Source organism: Phacochoerus africanus, chromosome 15, assembly GCF_016906955.1.
Source record: "Phacochoerus africanus isolate WHEZ1 chromosome 15, ROS_Pafr_v1, whole genome shotgun sequence".
Lineage (NCBI taxonomy): Eukaryota > Metazoa > Chordata > Mammalia > Artiodactyla > Suidae > Phacochoerus > Phacochoerus africanus.
The window spans coordinates 35,808,485-35,830,124 of NC_062558.1; the positions used below are offsets into that span (position 1 = coordinate 35,808,485).

General features: G+C 44.2%; 2 protein-coding genes across 9 annotated transcripts in view; one reads left to right on the plus strand and one right to left on the minus strand.

Annotated features, from left to right (window-relative positions):
- The window catches only part of RNFT2 (ring finger protein, transmembrane 2), a 68,962-nt gene extending 61,823 nt beyond the window's left edge, over nucleotides 1-7,139 (minus strand). The window contains exons 1-3 of one of the 2 annotated variants that reach the window (XM_047761505.1): nucleotides 6,976-7,139; nucleotides 4,876-5,050; nucleotides 4,296-4,354 (exon numbers count right to left, since the gene is read on the minus strand). In XM_047761505.1, the coding sequence (XP_047617461.1) occupies nucleotides 4,296-4,354; nucleotides 4,876-4,899 (83 nt within the window). In that variant the 5' untranslated portion in view covers nucleotides 4,900-5,050; nucleotides 6,976-7,139. The remainder of the gene's footprint in view (nucleotides 1-4,295; nucleotides 4,355-4,875; nucleotides 5,051-6,975) is intronic. The other variant, XM_047761506.1, reaches the window with a different exon arrangement.
- Nucleotides 7,140-7,276: 137 nt separating this feature from the next.
- The window catches only part of SPRING1 (SREBF pathway regulator in golgi 1), a 322,500-nt gene continuing 308,136 nt past the window's right edge, over nucleotides 7,277-21,640 (plus strand). For 5 of the 7 annotated variants that reach the window (XM_047761606.1, XM_047761604.1, XM_047761603.1 and 2 more), the window contains exons 1-4: nucleotides 7,283-7,530; nucleotides 16,688-16,844; nucleotides 19,744-19,895; nucleotides 20,285-20,398. In XM_047761606.1, coding sequence (XP_047617562.1) covers nucleotides 7,420-7,530; nucleotides 16,688-16,844; nucleotides 19,744-19,895; nucleotides 20,285-20,398 — 534 coding nt within the window. In that variant the 5' untranslated portion in view covers nucleotides 7,283-7,419. Of the gene's footprint in view, nucleotides 7,531-9,877; nucleotides 10,065-16,687; nucleotides 16,845-19,743; nucleotides 19,896-20,284; nucleotides 20,399-21,640 lie in introns of all 7 variants that reach the window. The other 2 variants (XM_047761608.1, XM_047761609.1) reach the window with 2 other exon arrangements.

Consider the following 21,640-nt stretch of genomic DNA (forward strand, 5'->3'; position numbering starts at 1 on the left):
CCTGTGTCCTCATGGATACTATTCAGATTTGTTTCCACTGAACCACCCCGGGAATGGAGCCTGCTTTCTTAACCACTGTACGAAAAGGGAGCAGAGTCCTATGACTCTAGAATAACCTCAGGAACTCAGGTACCCCTGATTCCATAATCTTCAAGTTCCATGATTCCCAGTTCCCAAGAAGGTCAACCTTGGTCACAGCTGGTATTTGGAGGGCAGTGAGAGTAATGGGAAGGAGGTTTTATTAGAGAAGCCTACATGTGAACCTTAGCTCCACCCTTTCTAGGGGGTTTTAACAAACTTGCACTCAGTTTTCTCACCTGGAAAATGGGTACAAACACCACTCATGCATAGAGTTTCTGGGGATCCCTTTATTTTTAGGGCCCCACCCCCAGCATATGGAAGTTCCCAGGCTAGGGGTCAAATCAGAGCTACAACTGCCGGTCTACACACAGCTACAGCAATGCCAGATCTGAGCCAATGTCCAACCTACACCACAGCTCATGGCAATGCCAGATCCTTAACCCACTGAGCGGGGCCAGGGATCAAACCCATGTTCTCATGGATACCAGTTGGGTTCGTTACTGCTAAGGCACAACAGGAACTATGAAAATCTCTAGGGCCAACTGCCATTTCTAGTTCCAGCAAGGGCCTCTTGTATTGGAATCAGGCAAAGGATGCTGCTGCTCTTTCAGAGCCACTGAGTTAGCCCTCCAAGAATGGAGAGCCTCTGAACTGGGAGCTCTTTCCCACAAACACCACACCTGGGAGCTCTGTATGTCATCTCTCTTCTCTTGAGCTTGTCTTCTCAAATGGAATCGGCTACACAACAGATACAGGTGGAGCTGATTTGCTCAAAGTGTATGTGGCAGTGGGAGAGGCAAAGAGTTACCCCCGCCTTCTCTTACCCCAGAGAAGGGCCCCACTGGATGTTCTCTAAATACATCCTGAGTTTTCTGAAAGTAAGAGCTGAGTTCCACTTATCCTTGGGACCCCACGGCCCAGGGCATACAATGGGTGCTTAATACATGTACGCTAGCTATCAGCCAGGCACAAAATGACACTGCAGGGATCCTGCAGGGGAGGGTCTACACTCTGCTTTCACACTTGATGTTATATAATCTACTCCCCACTCAAAGACCAGGGTGCATTTTTTTAAAATCATATATTCAATTATTTCACTACCCCATTAAAAGCTTCTCATTCTAAACTCCCTCCTGCAGGCTCAGATAACCCTGTAGATAAAAACTAAAATCACTGCCATTTTACACCTAAAGAAACTGAGGCTCAGAGAGATGAACTTGCCATATGGCCTCAAACTCCAATCTCATCATGTGCTCTTTGGGTCTCACTACCCCAGGACTTCCTACTGGGGGCCTTTGCTCAGGCTGTCCCCTTCACCAGCTGTCTCCTCCACCCCCACCCTGCCCCACCTAGGTAACCTATGCTCATCCATCAAATTTCAGCTAAAATCTTTCTTGCTTGGTGGGCCTTTGCCTACCTTCCAGACAACGATGGTTCCCCCATTCTCCATCTTCACTGCATCCTAACCTCCCCTGCATGGGACTGATCTGAGCTATTGCTTTACTCCTGACCTGTGACTCTCAACCCTGGGTGTACATTATAATCATTTGGGGGAGCTTTTGGACTGTGGCCTGCTCCATAAGGTCAAAGACCATGACTGTTTGCTCCCTACTGGATTGCCACTACCCAGCACAATGCACCTGGTACACAGAACATGCTCAATAAATATTTGAAAGGATGAATAAATAAGCATACCAAAGGCTCTGAGAAGGCCTGCAACTGAAAACACTAACTTAGTTTAAACTTAGGTTTCCCAAACTTAATTGACCATGGGATTTTTTTCTTTTGTGGAATACCTTGGAGAACACCAGTGAAACCCAGCAGGGGAGATGCCAGTCTGGAGTAATCTCAGGGTTGGCTTCACTGGCCTTACAAACTTGACCTGCGGGTAAGGTATCACAAACCTGGTGCAGGGAGGGAACTTGAAGGTGGCTACCCACTCCTTCAACTGCCCTGGCCCATCCCTGCTGGCTCCAAAAGCCCAGGAAATGTGTGGTCTTACTCCCTTGGGTTTAGGATAATAATAAAGATAATATTAATAATGACAACAACAACTAACACCATGGCTATGATCCTCAAGGGGCCTTGAGCTTTTTCTGCACTTTAAAAAGCTGAGCTCAGGAGTGCCCACTGTGGCTCAGTGGGTTATGAACCTGATTAGTATCCATGAGGATGCAGATTCAATCCCTGGCCTCACTCAGTGGGTTAAAGATCCAGCGTTGCCATGGGTGTAGGCTGCAGACACAGCTCAGATCTGGCATTGTTGTGGCTGTGCTACAGGCTGGCAACTGCAGCTCTGATTCAACCCCTAGCCTGGGAACTTCCATATGCTGCAAGTGTGGCCCTAAATAGCAAAAAAACAAAAAAAACAAAAAACAAAAGCTGAGCTCAGAAAAGAGTCCTGGCAGGTGCCCACAGTGGCCACCTTCTTTCCCTCATCACCCCCACAGGGCCCTGGCAAGTCTCCTGCCTGCCTTGCGCTCTCCAGCACTCTTGAGTTCACTGGGCTCAGGGGGCCTCCAGCACAACCAGGGAAAACTCTACCCACCAAGGGCCTTTTTATAGCTGGCCTCCCTTCCCTGTGCCTCTCCCCAGCATCCAGTCAAGATTTCAGCCTAAATGCGAAAGAATATTCCTTGGAGGGCAGAGGCTGTGCTTCCAGCTTAACCACTTAAAGGCTCGAAGGTGAAGCAGCTTAGGAGAGGGCTGAATCCACCCAGGAAGGAGGCAGCTGGAATGTGGTGGCTCAAAGCACAGATTATGTGGTGGCAACTTGACTGGGGCCTGAATCTCAGCCCTGCCACCTCCTGGCTGTGTAACTTTATGTAACTTACCTTTTCTGAGCCTCAGTTTTCTCATCTATGAAAAGGTGATAAAAACAGTCCTAACTTAATGTGAGGGTGACATAAATAAACACGTAATACACAGTGGCCATTCTTTTTCTGGTGTGGTCTCTGGCCCCAGTGATCTCACAGTTCACTGACAGCAGTTCTATCTTCAGAGGCTCAAAACGCTCCAACAGCCCTGCTCTTTATGTGCCAGATGCTGTGTTTGTGTGTTTTCAACTCATTCACAAGCAACCCTGCGTTTTGTTATTTGCCACTTACGGATGAGGAAACTGAGGCCTAGAGATGAAGGTGCTTGGCAAAGGCACCAAAGTTGGAAGTGGCTGAGCTGGGATTTTGGCCAAGGGCTCTCTGAATTAAGGCCAGTGTTCTTTCCCAAAGAACAGGCAGGCCTGATGCATAATTTGGTTCCAGTGTTGGGATTGGTGGATCCTCTGTGAATTTGCAGCCAACCTCAGAGTTGCAGGGGACCCAGAACAGGATGTGAGGGAGGAAAAACTTGGCTGTCTGCTCAGTGGATGTGTGTGTCAGCACGGTGGTAGGTCTGGGGCTGGAAGACTGTCATAACTTGAGACCAGGTCCCCATGGTCTGTATTTGCTTGGGATTAACTAGAATAGAAATCCTATCTCATGAGTGTTTTAACTGTGTCTTCTTAGATTCTGTATTTGTCTACTTGGCATCTACTCATTATAGGGCCAAACTGATGGCCAAAGTTGTTTACAACTCCCCTGTGATCCAGAGCCCATATCCCCAACCACCTCCTTTATCTAGTTTACAATCTTCTGCCAATATTTCCTCTGCCCCAAATCACCCATGGCCAGGTACCAGACTACTAGAGGCCTCTCCTATAGCCTAGAGCCCACCGATGTTATTCACACTAGCCAATCCTGAACTCTTTCCCCTGCCCTGCCTTTGTGCAGAAAACACCATAAAGCTGTGCCCTGTGTTTCCCTTTGCTCTTTTCAGCCTCCTGGCTGACCCTGGGCTTGCCCCATGTTGCCCTGAGGGATGTACCTTGCCCCTTCTCTTGGGAAATGCAAGTAGTAAAAATCTTCTTTCAATGTCATTAGCCTCTCTATGTTGCCACTCAGACACCTCTATAAATTAAAATCCCCTGGGTGCAATCATTGATACAGTGGGTCAAGTGGATCACAGGTTGCACAGGCTTTGAGAACTACCATAAGAGCAACAGCAAGCTGTTGTGTGTTGAGGACGTAAGGCCATTGCTGTGCAAAGAAGTTGCCAATCAGATCTCCTCTGCTCTTCTGACAAGCAGCCCTGAAGGGCAGGTATTGTTCAATCCAGTTTTGGGTTGCCCCTGACCACCTGAAGCCCAGAGCCCTCAGATGGAATGAGGGGATACTTACCTTTCAGGTGGAACGTTATCCGTGTTGCTGCTGTGGCGTCTCTGCATTTTCCTTAAGACCTAAAAATCAACGCATGACATGAGGCAGCGTCTCCCAACATTCCCAGTGCTTGTCAGATTGCCATGGTAACCATAAGCAAGTACTGCTTGTATTCTATATCCCTTGAGCACTCTGACATTTTGCAAACTGCGTTTTGGTCTGTTATGTCATTTAACCCTCCAATCAACATTCCATCCCATGAGGAAAGTGTCATCACCCCATTTCACAGATGAGGAGGATGAGGAGGCCAGGAGGTGGAGGAAGTCCTCAGAGGAGATGAGAAAGTGAACTGTGCAGCAAAGAGGTGCTGGAGGAGGTGAACTGAGCAGCAGAGCAGCAGACTGACAGGAGACATGGATTTTGGATTGATGCCACCCCTAATTTGCCATGTGACCTTGGCCAAATCGGTAACCTCTCTGTGGCCTCAGATTCCCCATCAGCTAATGGGAGGGAGTGAAGTGTCTGAACCCAAAGCTTCCTTCCAGCCCTCACATTTAATGAAGTGGTAACGAGGATGTGAAATCTTGTGGAGACACATCACCTGGTTCACTGTGAGGAACCACATGGACTTCAGAACTCCATGCTGACACCTGAGGTGGGCATTCAAGGCTCCAGGTAGGGATCTGACCACCGGATTCCAGGGAAAGCAGGCCTCTCCTTCTTCTCCTCTCCAAAAGGGTACACAGGTCACAGGGAATTACCCTGGACTCTCAAGCCTAGATAGAACAGTATACTTAGGTGAATCATCCATGGGATGCCTTGAACCTGAGAATAAGTCTTAAGGATTCATAGGGAGCTATAAGCAGATGGTTCTGTTGCCTCCTTATCCCTAGTTAGCCTCTCGCCGACCCCTCTTTGGTACTCCTGACGACAATTATGATCTTAATGTATTTTGTCCTATTGTCAAACTCTGAGTCCTGATTGGGGAATACAGAAAATATGTTTTAGGCCCTCCAAAGGCTGCCCACTGCAATCAGAATAAAATCCAAGTGCTGTTCCTGGCCCACAGGTGCTGCGTACAAGCCTCACCTGTTTCCAGTTTCATTTTCCTCCACTCTCCCTTTAACTACTCTCTTTCACTACTCTCTTTCGACTACACTAGCCTTTTCTTTTTTCTTTTTCTTTTTTAGGGCCTCGCCCTTGGCATATGGAGGTTCCCAGCCTAGGGGTCTGATTGGAGCTACAGCTGCTGGCCTACACCACATCCACAGCCACTCGAGATCTGAGCCGAGTCTGCAACCTATACCATAGCTCAAGGCAACGCCAGATCCTTAACCCATTGAGCAAGGCCAGGGATTGAACCCACATCCTCATGGATACTAGTCAGGTTTATTAACCACTGAGCCATGACAGGAACTCCACACTGGCCTTTTCATTTTTCAAACATGTCAGCTTGTCCCTGCCTCAGGGTCTTTGTACTTGCTGTTCCCTCTTCCTAGAATGCTTTTCCTTCTGGCTGGCTCCCTCATCAAATGCCACCTCCTTCCAGAGGCCTTCTCCTCTCACCCTCCTGATTCAACATACATTGTCCTGTTTTACATTCTTCATAGCACTTACCACTTATTTACATGTTTGTTTATTTATTTATGATCTGTCCCCCGTGAGAATGTAAATGCCACAAAAGCAAAGATTCACCTGCCTGGCTTGCCCCTGCACCTCTGCATCTAGAACACTGCCTGGCACAGAGGAGCACTCAACAAGTATTCAATGAATAAAACATCAGTGGGTCTTTCACTTACCTTTTTCTATCCCTTGTTCCCTCCCTGACCTTTCACCCTATAGAAGAAATAAAGGCCAGAGACTTTATATGAACAGGTTTCGGTTCCTTGAATATTTTCTTGTACAAGAACAAAAGATGGTATTTGACTCTCAGTTCAGGGCACCATCCTTGACTGTTGAATAACCACCTGATCCTAATCAGCCTTCTTCAGGGGACATTACCAGGGCCCCTGATTAGAGAGACAACCCACCAAGAGCCTCCTTTCTCTGTTGGAAAATCAGCCATGAAGTGGGTCAGTAGCACCATCTTCATACATGAAGGAAAACTCATCCTGTAAATATTTTTCAAGAACATGCAGTCTTGGCTTAACGATCCCCCCCACCCATTCCGTTAATGATTCCTCATCTCGTGCAAACCCTTGGGAAAAATAAAATACAGAATCTCAAATTTCTAGCCACAAATTTGACACAGCTTCCTAAATCAAATACCCAAGATTCCATTTTCAGATGCGTGCTTTTTAGGGGCTTCAGATTTTCTGTTGGAAGCAGGCCGTACCTAATTATTCCAATATTGAATTCTGGAATAAGATTTTTACACGTGGGATGCATCTGAATGACCGAATGAAATGCCTTTTCACCCTCTGCTCCATTCATCGCACTCAGAAGGATTTAACCAAGAGTTTTCAATGTATGAGATGTTTTAAGTTGCATCCCCGGGCCGTTACTGCACCGAAATGCACGCAGGAGAACATCTCCTGCATCACTTGCATTGGAAGCAGGCAGGTGCACTTCGGGTACAATACCACCAGCGTTTTTATTACCGCAACCAACGTTGAGCGCGAAACGCCCTTAGGACTGCAAGGGCATGAGATTACACTAACCATGCCAGGGGGAGAAAAAAAAAATAGCGTTCTCTTGTTACCTGCCCAGACAGTTCAGCAGTCACCTCAGCATCATTCACGTCCTTCCAAACCAATCACTCTCACCGCCAGGGGAACACCTGACTTCCGAGTGCTTCCGGCCTCACCTCAGGTTCTTTCTCAGGTTGCCCCGCCCGGCGCTAACAACCAGGCACAGCTCCAGGGGTCTCACGCACACGATTGCCCGCCCCCTTGCTAGGATTCAGCCAATAGGAAGCCGCCTGTCTGCATTGACCAATGAGGAGAAGGCGGAGCGAGACCGGTGGGTGACGCGAGAGGAAAGGAGGCGGGGCGTGGGGAGAGGTCACGTGGGGAGGCGCGGGGTGGCTGCCGGGAGCTGGCTGGGCTGGGGGCCGCGGGATCGGCGCCCCCCTCGAGTGATGGGGCTCCCGCCCGTGTAGGGGCCATGCCGCCCGGGCTCCGGGCCTGCCCCGCTCCGCGCCGGGATGGTCAACCTGGCGGCCATGGTGTGGCGCCGCCTCCTGAGGAAGAGGTGGGTGCTCGCCTTGGTCTTCGGGCTCTCGCTCGTCTACTTCCTCACTAGCACCTTCAAGCAGGTCAGTGGTCGCCCTCTCTACCCGGGTTGGGGTAGCTACCTCTGCGGCAGCGCTGCCTGAGTGTCCACTGAGCTGGGCCGGAGAGGTGGGCGTTCCTGTCCCAGGACTGAGGATGGGCGAAGGGAGCCGCCTCTCTCGTTGGTAGGCTGGGGGCAGAGCTGGGACTCGACCCGGTGCTGTGGGCCCTTACGCTGTGCTTGTTGTCGCCTTGTCGGTTGCTTACCTGCTTCCCACCTGCCAGGGACTGAGCTAAACAGGGGCGTGCATTTCTTCCTCCATCCCCACGGCAGGTCTGGGCAGTGGTGTCCCCGTGTTACGGCGGGGGAAACTGAGCCTGAGAAAGGTGAGATGCCTGGGCCGAACTACGAGGCCAGCCCTGGTGTACTTGGTTTTCGTTTAACTAGGGGCTCAGGGAGACTCCACAGGAAGCACGAGGTGCCCTTTTCTATGCATAATGAGGTTAGGTAGAATTTTCTTTTCACTTCTCATCCTTTTCGTTTTTCTTCCCTGTGAGAATTTTTGGGAGAAACGTCGGGGTGCTTTGGAGGGACGTGTTAGCAAGAGCATTTTAAGTTTAGAAGTACAGTTATAGCGTTTGGGCTTTTAGAAAGGGTGAGCCTGTGCCAAGGTGTATCCAGCACAACCTTGATTCATGCTACTGCTCTGATAGAGTTAGAGGACAGTTCCCCTTTTCGTTCTCAAGGGTCAAGTTCCTAAGTAAAATTTATCAGTGAATGGAGGAGAATAAATGCTAAATGATAAGGTTACCCTAGTTTAAGCAGATTGGTGGAGGAGCGATGAAAAGGGAAGACAGAGAACCTGTATCCCACCTCCTGCCTCAGACAAACGGAGAGGCTGAGTGTTGTGAGCCTCTTTTGTTGACTAGCAGGTGTTGTTGACATTCTTGTGAACTAAATGCTTCTGGGACTTGAGTTTACTGCCACTTCACAGACATTGTTTCATGGTCACTTGTTCCTCTTCTGTCTGGTGGACCTATGGGTGCTGTAGTGAGCCAGGACTCACTCCTCCGCCTTGCTTCCACCTAACCCAGCTGATCTCTAGCACCGTTGGTTTAAGTATTAGCTCTAGCCTAGGCCATCCAGAAAACTGATTTTTTTTTTTTTTTTTTTTGGCCATCCCGAGGCATGTGGATTCCTGGGCCAGGGAACCAATCCTGAGCATTAGCTGTGACCTAAGCCATAGCTGCGAGAGTGCAGGATCTGTAACCTACTGTGCTGGGCCAAGGATCAAACCTGTCTCCCAGCATTCCCAAGACACTGCTGCTCCCCTTGCACCTCAGTGGGAACTCTGAAAACTCCCAATTCTTATATGCAGTTGCCTACATGTGTTGTTGGCTTCTCATACTTGGCCAAAACAGAACCTCTGATTCTCCACCACCAACCCTTCCTAGTCTTCCCAGGCTCACTTAATTGCATACTATTCACCAGGTCATCTAGCCACAAATGCTTTCTGCTTTTCTTTCTCCTCACGTGCAAAACATTGTCTCTGGCCCCACACTGGATCCTGAATCTGTTCATCTCTCCCAGTTGTCTGTGTTGCCACCCTCAATCAGCCTACCTTCATCCCTGTCTGGACCTCTCCTGCAGCCCACCAGCAGGTCTCTGCTTCCTTTTTTGTCCTACAATCTCTTCTCTACCCAACAGGAGGGCTGATAATCTGAAAAAAAAAAAAAAAATCCAAGAACTCCCTTGTGTATAATTCTTCTTTGGGTTCCTGTTGCACTCAGATAAAACTCCAAACTCCTGTTCCAGAATCTCTGCATGGTGCATCTTTTCTGTCAGTTCAAGTGAGGCTGACTGTTAGTGCCTCAGGCCACACAGGTGACAGAATCTCAGTGATTTCAGTTCCTTTCCAGTAGTCCTTCTTTATTTTCTTTGTGGTAGGAATCACTCAGTATTTCTGGATCATTTACTTATTTATCTGTCTCTCCTCACTCTCCCTTCTAGAATGTAATTTTCTAAGGAACAGGGACCTAGTCTATGTTGTTCACAGAATCCCAGTCCCTAGAATACTGCCATGCACTTCACGGGTATTCAGATATTGGTTGAACAAACAGTTGAGTCTTTTTAATTGGGCTGACTCTTCCTTTATTCCCAGCCTGGCACATTCCTACTAATTTCTCCTGTCTTGACTCAGATTCTGTCTACTCCATGACTTTCTACAGTACTATCATGTACCTTGTTCTCCGCCCCCCCCAAGTGTGTCTTTTTTTTTTTTTTAACTTGTGATCTGTGACCATAATCATAGGTTTGTGTGTGTGTGAGGTGGGGGAGGAGAGGATGGTTGTGAATCCTCTAAAACTGTTGGCAGAATTTTTGTTTTGCAGATTTCTCTGGATCTGATTCCCCCACAGCTTAAGAAGCACTTTAGCTATAATCTCTCTATTCCTGTCTGTCAAACCCCTGGCAACCACTAGTCAACTTTCTGTCTCCATGGATTTACTTACTCTGGACATTTCCTATAAATGGAGTCATGCACTATGTGGTCTCCTCTGCCTTCTTTTCATTTAAAAGGTAGTGTTTTCAAGGCTCATCCATGTTGTAGCATGTATTAGTACTTCATTTGTATGTTTGAATAATGCATATATTTCATTTTATGTTTGAATACATTTTGTTTAGCCATCCTCTGTTGATGGAGACTTGGCTTGTTTCCACCTTTTGGCTATAATGAATAGTGCTTTCATGAGTGTTGATGTACAAAGTTTTGTTTGAAAATAATGTTTTCAGATCTCTTGGGTATTGGTCCTCTGAGTGGAATTGATGGTTCACTTGGTAACTCTGTGTTTAACTTTTTGAGGAACTTGCCAGACTGTTTTCCGAAGTGGCTGCACCATCTGCAATGAACTTTTTAAAAAACTGTACTTGTCCAGCTGCTGCAGTCATGGTCCTCTGCCATGCATGAGCTAAATGGCTTGAGGAGAGTTTGCTCCATTTTACTTAGCCTCAGGCTCCATCAGTAACTGGGAGCTGTGCTTTGGCGTCTGTTGGGCAGGAGGTGGGTGGGGTTTAAGATTAATTGAGAAGAGGCTGTGAAAACTGTCCAGGTATCAGAGATTATCTATAATTATCTGGAAAAGCCATTAAAATACTCTCATTTCCAACTACATATCTGTGTAAGATTTTCTTTGTAAGATTCAACCCAAACAACGTATTGCAATAGGTTGGATGCAGAGAAGGCTGTGAGAATCCAGCTGGTTTCCATTAAGCAGACATTAAAAACATTTGCAGAAATGTAAAAACATTTTTTCATCTCATCAAATACATTTTTTTGTTTGTTTTTAAAAATGGTCCCCCCCACACAAAAAACTATTGACATGTAATGGGCTCATTATTGTTATTTTTAAACAACTTATGTAAAATAAATATTTGAATAATTTATGTTTTAATTTTCAATATGGTAAATATCAATAATAACCTTAGCCATCATAAACCCACATATTGACCATCCTCAATAATTTTAAGAGTATGAAAGGTCCTTGGAACCCATTCTGACTGGTGCTCTTGCATGCCTGTGAGTTTGCTCCTCCTGCTCTGTTCTTGGCTGCTGCAGTCATGGTCCTCTGCCATGCATGAGCTAAATGGCTTGAGGAGAGTTTGCTCCATTTTACTTAGCCTCAGGCTCCATCAGTAACTGGGAGCTGTGCTTTGGCGTCTGTTGGGCAGGAGGTGGGTGGGGTTTAAGATTAATTGAGAAGAGGCTGTGAAAAACTCCAGAGCTCCTTATGATCCTTAGCTCTGCTTCAGTGAGACTATGAACTCATGGAGCAGATGTGGCCACTTTTTTGCCTAGAGACTAGTTGATTATTCTCTACTGCCTTGAATTCCTCTTTTCTTTGGTTTTCATGTTAATTAATGCTTTGGGGGATAGTTTAAATTGTAGGGATGGGAGCACAGGAGAAATTAGTGACCTTGGTGGGGATGCCTTTGGGGGAGAGGATTGGGTGCTAGGTGACTTGGGCACGTTGATTTAACAAATGTTTAGTGAACACCAGCTGCACTATGCACTAGGCTAGGTGATGGAGACACAGGGGGAGGCAAAGCAGATACAGTCTTACTTTCTGAGGGCCTGTCTTCTGCTAGGAGGTGAGAGGCAGAAGCAGCAAATGAGCAGAATTACTTTAGATAACAATCTGTGATATATAGTGATAGAGCGGCAAGGTGGGCCTAACTCTATGGGGTATTTGAACTGAGATTAGAGAAATCCCAATCTCGGTGTCAGAAGGGTCCTTAGAGGTCCTCTCATGTAAATAACTGTTCTCATACTTGTTCAAGTAGTGCACTTCCTGACAGTCTCAGGGCTCTTTGCATAACTCCTTGAAAATATATGAACATCTTCAGCTTTAAAGCAATTAAGTATGTAGATTGGTTTCAAGTTAAACACTGTCTAAAGCATAATAAGTCATAAGGGGGAGAGCTGCTAATCTGTTTTTTTAATTTTATTTTTCCCTGATCACAAAGGTACATAGACCTTTCAGAGGTTATAAAGTATTGCACAGAGTGGAGAAGGAAAACAGTTATACTTAATCTCACCAATGAGGGATTCACTGATGATATTCAGGCCTATGTTCTTTATTCATTTTCGTATTTTAAAAATACAGTTGGGGTGTACTGGTTCTTCATGTAACATAGGTACATCCTTAAAAGCTTGTTCTAAGTGTGTGTGTGTGTGTGTGTGTGTGTGTATTTAAGGACTTCACCCACCGCACATAGAAGTTCCCAGGCTAGGGGTTGAAATGGAGCCGCAGCTGCTGGCCTACACCATAGCCATTGCAATGCCAGATCTAAGCCGAGTCTGTGACCTACACCACAGCTCATGGAAATGTCAGATCCTTAATCTACTGAGCAGGGGATTGAACCTGAGGCCTCATGGATACTAGTCAGGTTAATTACTGCTGAGCCACAACGAGAACTCTCTAAGTATAATTTTTTGTAACTAGAATTTTCTGTGGTCAGGCAGTATTTTTTAGCCATTCCCCAGATCTGAGACATTTGGGATTCCCTCTGGCCTTTATCTCTTTTTTTTCTTCACTTTTGAGAATCGTAAGCAATTCCTTTAATGACAACGCCTTATGTTTAAGTGCCTTACTACTTAAATGGGACACCTATTTGAACCTTATGATAATCCCTGAAAAATAGATAGGACAGTTATTAAAATTCCCCCTTTTAAATGAAATATTAGAATACATTAATAATAAAAACATTGCTATAGCTCCTTGCAGTTTCTGAGGAAAGTTCCTGTTTTTGTATTTTGTTGTTTGATTTTTTTCCCCTCTTTTTTGTTTGTACTCTTTTCTTTGTACCCCCATGTAACCTATATGGACATCCACCATGGTTGATTGCACACTGATTTCTGTGCACACCTCTCTGTCAGCTGCTCTGGAAGCTCTTTGAGAATAGAGAACCTGACTACCTATCTCTGTATCCTTAACACATTGTAAGAACTTGATACCTTTGAATGGATCTTCAATGAAAACATACACACACACACACACACACACACACACACACACGGAGGGGAGCTTAAAGTTGAGACAACATAATAAGGTAGATGGACCAGTGTGGGAAAGGTGTAAAGCCACCTGTCCAGTGAAGGGATCCCCTCAGTGCCCCTTCACTTCACCCTTGCAAACCTGGACCTTTAGAAAAGCAACCATGTGCTAATTCATTACATTTGCCATTATGTCTTAAACGCTCTCTTGTACAATCTTTTATCGTTGTACAACTCTTACCCAGTCTTTTTGGCAAGGCCTTAAATACTCGTGTTTGAAAATAAGTTAAAGTGCTGGGAGAATTGCCTTCCTGTTTACCAGGAACATAGTTATGTGGAAGAGGTCCTAACGGGACGCACTTGTCTGTAAGCTCTCATTTTCTTGCAGGAGGAGTAACGAAATAGTTTGAGAGTAATGTTAATAGCACTTTCAACCTTGTCGGAAGATCCGGTTTATTGTGCTTTGACCAGCCTCTTAATAGTCTTTACGGCTATTAATTTATCTAGGGTAGCATTTGAAGCTCAGTTTAGTTTACACATAGCCCGATTATGCCGTTAACTGATATGGTCCCAGCAGAGCAGAGGAGCATGCATTTCCAGGTAGTTAAGCAGTGTGCACCTAAGTGATTTGTCCCATATTCCCAAGGCTTCTGTGTTTAACTCCTCTTCTTGCCTAGATGAGGAATACAGATGTTGTTTTTGTGCAAGCCATCCTGTTCCTACTGGTGCCAGTTCTTTCCTATAAAAGAAACAAAAGACGGGCCAGAATAGAACTTAAAGCCACCTTAAAGGACTCTTTTACCTTTAATAAAAAAAGAACAAAACTCAGTACTGGTGTGGCATACTGTTATTTCAATGCTGGTAATGTCACAAATGGCATATGTAGCTTTTGGGAAATTATTTGGCACTATATAGCACTGACTTTCTTCTAATCATAACTCCTACCACAAATTATTCAACAGAATAAGCAAAAGCTCTACATTTTTATTGCAGTGCTATCTATGATAACAGAAACCTGGGATGGGCTTAAATGTTGATCTGTAGAGGATGTGTTTACAAAATTACGGCGCATCAACATGATGGATTATTATATAGCCTTGAAAATATGATTATCAAGATAATGTGGGTACTTGAATGGTTTACCATCCAATTAGTGTCAAGAAGAGCTAAATGTGAAGCATCCTAATTTGTAGTATAAATGCTGGGGTCAAAGACTAGAAGTTAATACGCAAAAATAGATACAGCTTTATTTAAGTGATGGGTTTGTGGGCAATCTATGTCTTTCATGTTGGTTGTCATTTTTTTAGTAAACCGTTTATTTTGGAATAATTATAGATTTACAGAAAAGTTTCAAGGTTAGTACAGAGTTCCTCTAGATTCCCCACTCAATGTCTCTTATTATTTATGATAAGTTTGTTTTTAATAATGTTTTCATCATTTTATTTTAATTCAAAAATGAAATTATTCCAAAGATGATGATAGATGTTAATAATCACCGATGTACCTTCCATATTAATTGTCTGTAGTATATATTTCCAAAACTTTATCTCAGCTCTTACAAACCTGTATGTATATACTAATATAATTATTATAATGTGTGCTAATATGCACATTATTTTGTAAGTTGTTTTTCACTTATTATCCAGGTGGATGACCATAGTATAATAAGTGAAAAAAGCAACAAATCAGCCAAATGCTTTAAAAATATTGATTTCCAGGTCCCATCCACAGAGCTTTTTACTCAATATGGAGTTGGTGTCAGGGATCAGAATTTAAGGTCTCTAAATAATCTAATGTGCAAGTCAGGTTTAAAGACTTCTGCCCTAGATAAATACACATCAGTCATAATCTGATTTTCTTTTGGTAATAGCCACACCTATACCAGTGTTTATTCAATTATTTATGTGTGATTGGGCTTCTAGGTTTTTTCTTCCAAATTATCAGTGCTATAGTAAGCAGCCTAGTGCATCCTTATTTTTGAGTACTTTCTATGAGTGAGGTCTCAAAAATGTGTTTGCTATAAGTGTATGTGGATATGAATGTTTTAAATACTAATAAATCTTTCCAGATCATTTTCCTAAAGAAATCTCAGTAATTGTGCAGCTCTTTTCCATTGTCTTTGCCATCGACTTTGCGCATAGTCCCTTTTGTTCAAATGATGACACATGACAGATCATTCTTAATAGCAAAAGTCACAGAGCTCTATTAAAATGGTATAATGGCTAAAGTATATAAGACACCTCTTGGAAGGAGTCTTATCATTGTTTTGTTTTCTTTTTTCTTTCTTCTTCTTTTTTTTTTGGTCTTTTTAGGGCCATACTCGCAGCATATGGAGATTCCCTGGCTAGGGGTCAAACCGGAACTGTAGTTGCCGGCTTACAACCACAGCCACAGCAATGCTCTATCCAAGCCTTGTCTGCAAACCTACACCACACAGCTTACAGCAACCCCGGATCATTAACCCTTTGAATGAGGCCAGGGATCGAACCTGTATCCTCATGGATACTAGTCAGATATGTTTCTACTGAGCCATGACTGGAACTCCCCGTTGTTTTGTTTTCTAAGGATAGGTTGAAGAATTCAGAAGATGCTCTCTCCTGCTTGGCTTGTTTTCTGGCACTCTGCCGGCACCTTTCACCTTTTTTTAATAGTATAGGAAAGGCAATTTGGAAAGACCAGCTAAAGCTTGGAGGCTAGAAGAAGAGGTCTAAACTCACCTCTAGAGCAACTCCTCACTTTGCATATCTAGCTAAAGGCCTGGCTGGCATGGGTGACTTTGTAAAGAAAAGTATGTTCTAAAGGTCACATTCTCAGTACGTTTTCATGGAAGAAATTTGTCCCTAAACTCAACCTCCTAATTCAGGGTTCCTGTCAGTTTACCACTAAAGAACTCCTCACTGCAAATGAAAGTGACCGTGTGCCCTAGACAGTGCCATGTCAGGATATTGTCTGAAATATTGCAGAGTTTCTTTGAAGTCTCCTCTCTGTTTTAAAAGTGTATTCAGATTTTAGATTCTATTCCACAGTGTATTTGTTTTAACCTAAAAAACACTTTAAATGATTTGGCATCAGGAAGAAAATTTACAACTTTTTCCCTCCAATTTTTTTTCATAGAATTAACACTTTTGTACACATTTGTAATATGCACTTAATCCAGGGGCCATTTATTTAAGTCCACCAGTTTTGAAGCAGAACCCTAATTTATTCTTCTTACAAGTTTATTTTGCTTTATTTATTTATTTATTTTGTCTTTTTAGGGCAGCACTCGCAGCATATGGAGGTTCCCAGGCTAGGGGTCGAATCAGAGCTATGACTGCCGACCTACACAATAGCCACACGGGATCCAAGCTGCATCTGCAACCTACATCCACAGCTCATGGCATTGCCAGTTTATTAACCCACTGAGCAAGGCCAGGGACTGAGTCCTCATGGATACTAGTCAGGTTCGTTAATCACTGAGCCATGACGGGAACTCCTATTGCATTTTTTAAATGGTTTTGGCTCAAACTTTGCTCATGCTGTGGGAGTGTAGATTCCTGTTGTGCCAACTTTTTTTATATTGTTTGTCTCGTTATAATAGTTTCTGTGAAAAATTATTGAAAATATAAGAAATGATACTTTAACCTTCTCATTTATGGTCTGTTTGTAGGAGGAGAGGGCGGTGAGAGATCGGAATCTCCTTCAGGTTCAAGACCATGATCAGCCCATTCCATGGAAAGTGCAATTTAACTTGGGCAACAGCAGTCGGCCCAGCAACCAGTGCCGGAATTCCATCCAAGGGAAGCACCTCATCACGGATGAACTGGGTAAGGATGGCTCCCACCCTCTCTTGCAGTCCGTGCAGCCATCTGTAGGTTTTTAAATAAATGCTGCCTTTCCCCGCCCCCACCTGTTTCCAGCATTTCTTATGTCTTTGTCTTTTATATCCTGGCATTCAGGATTCCCCTCAATATTAGAGAAGCTTGGTTTGATAATTCTGGAGAGCCTGTGACTCCTGTAAATCTGGTGCCTATAACTACAGATTTAGCATTTTGTCATGCATCAGTCGCTTGGTTATTTGCTGCCAGTCTCTTCCCAACCCCAGTACTTTCAAATCTTTCCTGTCTTTTCTCCTCATCGTTTTTTTTTTTTTTTTTTTTTTTTGCTTTTTAGGGCCACACTGGTGGCATATGGAAGTTCAAAGGCTAGGGGTCAAATTGGAGCCATAGCTGCTGGCCGACACCACAGCCATAGCAACTCAAGGTCCAAACTGCGTCTGCGTCTTGCTCAGAGGCCAGGGATCAAACCCGAGTCCTCATGGATACTAGCCAAGTTCGTTACTACTGAGCCACAATGGGAACTCCACTTATGTTCGTCTTGATAGTGAACTCTATAAGATAATCAATTTTCCTTCTTGATGACCTGAATCATATCCACATAGCGTTGGCATTTAGGAAATGTGTGCACTCTGTCTTACTGCATAATCTCAAATGAATTACATGCACATTCAAAATGGGTTACTGGTACAGTTAAAACAGCAGGTTTTTTTTTTATTATATTCACTAGTTTTATTTTTTAGATTCCACATATAAGTGATATAGGATATCAAAATATTTGTCTTTCTCCTTCTGACTTAATTCCCCAAGCATAATATCCTCCAAGTCCATCCATGTTGTTGCAATTGGCAAAACCTCATTCTTATTTATAGGGGCAAGATAGAGAAAGATTTTATTTTTTTTAGTTTGCAACCCCAACAAAATAAAACAACAACAAAAAAACCTTTTTGAAAACATCTCAGGGGGCATCAGAACAGATGAGATTATTTGGGATTGAAGGAATGAATCAGTAAAACCACCCTTGTCAGAAGATGTGGAAAATTTTGCACAAAATGTGCTGACGGCTCAGCAATGCCAAGCTCTGAAGATCACAAATAACTTTTTTTTGAAGTTTGTTTTTTTGTTTGTTTGTTTAGGGTCACATCCGCAACACATGGAAGTTCCTGGGCTGGGGGTTGGATTGGAGCTGTAGCTGCCCACCTACACCACAGCCTCAGCAACTCGGGATCTAAGCCTCATCTGCAACTTACACCACAGCTCATGGCAGCGCTGGATCCTTATCCCACTGAGTGAGGCCAGGGATTGAACCTGCGTCCTCATGGATACATTCATTACTGATAAGCTGCAATGGAACTCTGGATTTTTTTTTTTTTTTTTTCTGCTTTTTAGCGCCACAGCTGAGACATATGGAGGTTCCCAGGCTAGGGGTCCAATCGGAGCTGCAGCCGCTGGCCTACGCCACAGCCACAGCAACGCAGGATCCAAGCTGCGTCTGCGACCCACACCACAGCTCATGGAACTCCAGACCCTCAACCCACTGAGCGAGGCCAGGGATCGAACCTGTGTTCTCATGGATGCCAATTGAGTTCGTTAACCGCTGAGCCGCGATGGGAATTCCGGAACTCTGGAGTTTTAATTTATAATCTCTCTGAAGAAAGTGAGTGAGAATGGTTAGGAAGAGTCCCAGAAGCTTTTCTTATTATGGCTTTAGAATCATCCTCTCTCAGTTTAGAAGGCAGAATGGCAGGCCTCATAGGCTTCAGTTTCCCCGGTGGGAAGGGAGGCTGCTCAGTCTCTTCCATTGTTATTTCACTGGTGTCCCCAGCTTTTGCACAGACTTTGTTTTCCAGAGTAGTTTCTGAAAACAACCTCATGCTTCACCAGGTCTCATTCTCTGAGGATTAAGAGGCTGGGGCCTTTGTACTGGAACTATGCGAAGAACAGCTGCTCTGCACCTGTGGGTCCGTGTGTGCACCTGGAAGTTTCCCAGGGGCCAGGTGGTGTCCCTCATGGATTTATTCTTACATTTTTCTGTCCTACTTTCAGAAGAATGTAGAGAAATGTTTATTTAGCAGCTCTGAACAATAAATTAGCTTTCATGAGATTATTTCCTTAAAGTTGAGCATGAATGAATGAACTAGATTGTGGGGGGGTTCAGATGAAGAGATACATGAGGAGTGGAGGGAATTAGAATTTTTCTTCCATGGGTTATTAGAGTACTCACATTCTGTAATGCTGAAGAGTAAGTGAATCCCTGACATGTATACTTAGAAACAGCCTAAATCAGTTTATAAAGGTTAAGTGTGACTACTACTACTTTAAAAATTCCTTCAAACTACTAAATAAATGGCAAGCATTTGAAAGGTATTTAAATGTAAAGAGTGTATGTAGAGTTAGGTTTTTTGTTTTGTTTTTTAATCTAGAAGGATCCGTAAAGAGTGTATGTAGAGTTAGGTTTTTTGTTTTGTTTTTTAATCTAGAAGGATCTCACTTTCAGGAATGAGCATCTTGGTTTTTTCCCTCTCTTCAGATTTTTTTTTTAATTACATTTTTCTTCAGATGCATATGTAGAACAGGAAAACATGGGTGACATGATGATTACATCAAATGCATAATAGCCAGCTAAAAGGTTGTTTTAGGTAGATTGGGATGTGCAAAGGACTTATACAACAGGAGTCCCTGTTTCCTGTAAGCTGGTGCACACAGGAAGCAAGCCCTCCTCACACCACGTCTGATTCCTGGCTCTGGGGTCCATAGGATGCTTCCAACTCCAGACTCCGTCTCTGTGGTTCTTTGTGTGCAGGACTTTGATTGCCGCTTTGTGATTGCCCCTGGTGGACAGGTTGGGGGGACTGCTGGGTTTATACTCAGGTTAGTCTCTGACTTTCAGGTTATGTTTGTGAAAGGAAGGATTTGCTGGTGAATGGCTGCTGTAACGTCAATGTTCCTGGCACAAAGCAGTACTGCTGTGATGGCTGCTTGTCCAATGGCTGCTGCAGTGCCTACGAGTACTGCGTCTCCTGCTGCCTGCAGCCCAGCAAGGTATGGGGAGCTGCTCTTTGTGCTACATCTACTTTATTCCTTCTGCCTTCATTTCACAGTGAGCATTAGAATCTTCATGTGAGTTTCTTTTGGAAATAGAACTCAGAATGGAACTTTGTAGGTGTCAGAAATGGCTGCTGTGAGGTAGCTTTTGTCCACATGGAAAGGAGGTGGTTCCCAGTTACTCTAGTGGTTCTTTGGCAGAATGGGTCCTTGTATTGCTGATCACTTATCTAAAGAATAAGACACCAGCCTCCTACTCACTCAAGCTCCCCTCTCCCTCTCTCTTTCCCTATATTAGCGATCTCTTAGTTTAGGAGAGATTTCCAAGGTTACTTTGTGATGCTGAGTCTGGAATTCATTACAGGTACTAACTTTTGTTTCCATAGCAACTTCTCCTGGAGCGCTTCCTTAACCGGGCAGCTGTGGCATTCCAGAACCTCTTCATGGCTGTTGAAGACCACTTTGAATTGTGTTTGGCTAAATGCAGGACCTCATCCCAGGTCAGAAGTTGTGATGTCTATGGCTGGGAAATGGTTGGGTGGGAGTCAGCATCTAGAAGAAAACTTGAAAATGTGCACTGGGGGGGCCTTTAGTGGGGTGATGATGAAGAGTTATATGAAGCTCTGTGGACCTTTGGTGGAATGATAGTACATCCCTTGGTATCCGAGGGTGATTGGTTCCAGGACCCCAGATCACTGGAGGTTCAAGTCCCTTCTATAAAATGGCATAATATTTGCATATAACCTACCTATGGTATCCTCGTATATGCTTTTAATCATCTCTAGATTACTTACAGTACCTAATACAATGTAAATGCTATGTTTTGCTTTTTGGAACTTTCTGGAGTTTTTTTAATTGCTTTTCATCTGTGGCTGTTTGAATCCATGGATGCGGAGGCCGTGGATATGGAGGGCTGACGGTATTTAGAATGTCAACATGAGATTTATACAACTTAGGGATGTAAAATGTTTATATTAATCAGGGTCTGACCAGCTTGCATCTCTGATTGGCTTGTCTGCATTTTAAGTGGAAGTTTAAAATTATTTTTTAAGTTTGGGTGGAGTGCTAATAGTCCAGTTTCTGAGAGAAGTTCTCTCCTCCGTCTTTGTTTGAAATCTGACTAAGGCTTTCCAGTAAACAGTCGTTTAGAGTGGGTAGTAGTTTATTTTAGGCCAGAGTTGTGGTTTATTTTAGGATTAGAGGGGATGGGGCAGGTGGATGTTGGAAAATACACAGACAAATCTGTAGGTTGTCGGCTCTCAATACTTTTCTAGCATGTTGTCGTTAAATGCTTTGCTCTTTGGGCATTAACATGGCAACAGCTGCTGAAAGCGCCTGGATGTCTTTGCCTTTCCATCAGTCCTTGCTCTCTGCTCTCAGCCTTTGTGATCAGGCAGTTGTTGGAGCTCCCTTTGTAAGATCACCAGACATGTTTATTATACAAGCACACTTCTGGCTTCTGTTCCCCATGTGTCTAAGTTGTCTTGGCTTGTCTGAGATAACTGACTACTTTTCATTCTCTGATTTTTTTTTTCTTTTTTATTGTTGTTATCTTTTCAGGGCCATACCCATGGTGGCATATGGAAGTTCCCCAGACTAGGGGTTGAATAGGAGCTACGGCTGCTGGCCTATGCCACGACCACAGAAACATGGGATCCAAGCCACGTCTGCGACCTACCCCACAGCCCACGGCAGTGCTGGATCCTCAAGTCACTGAGTGAGGCCAGGGATCGAACCCGAGT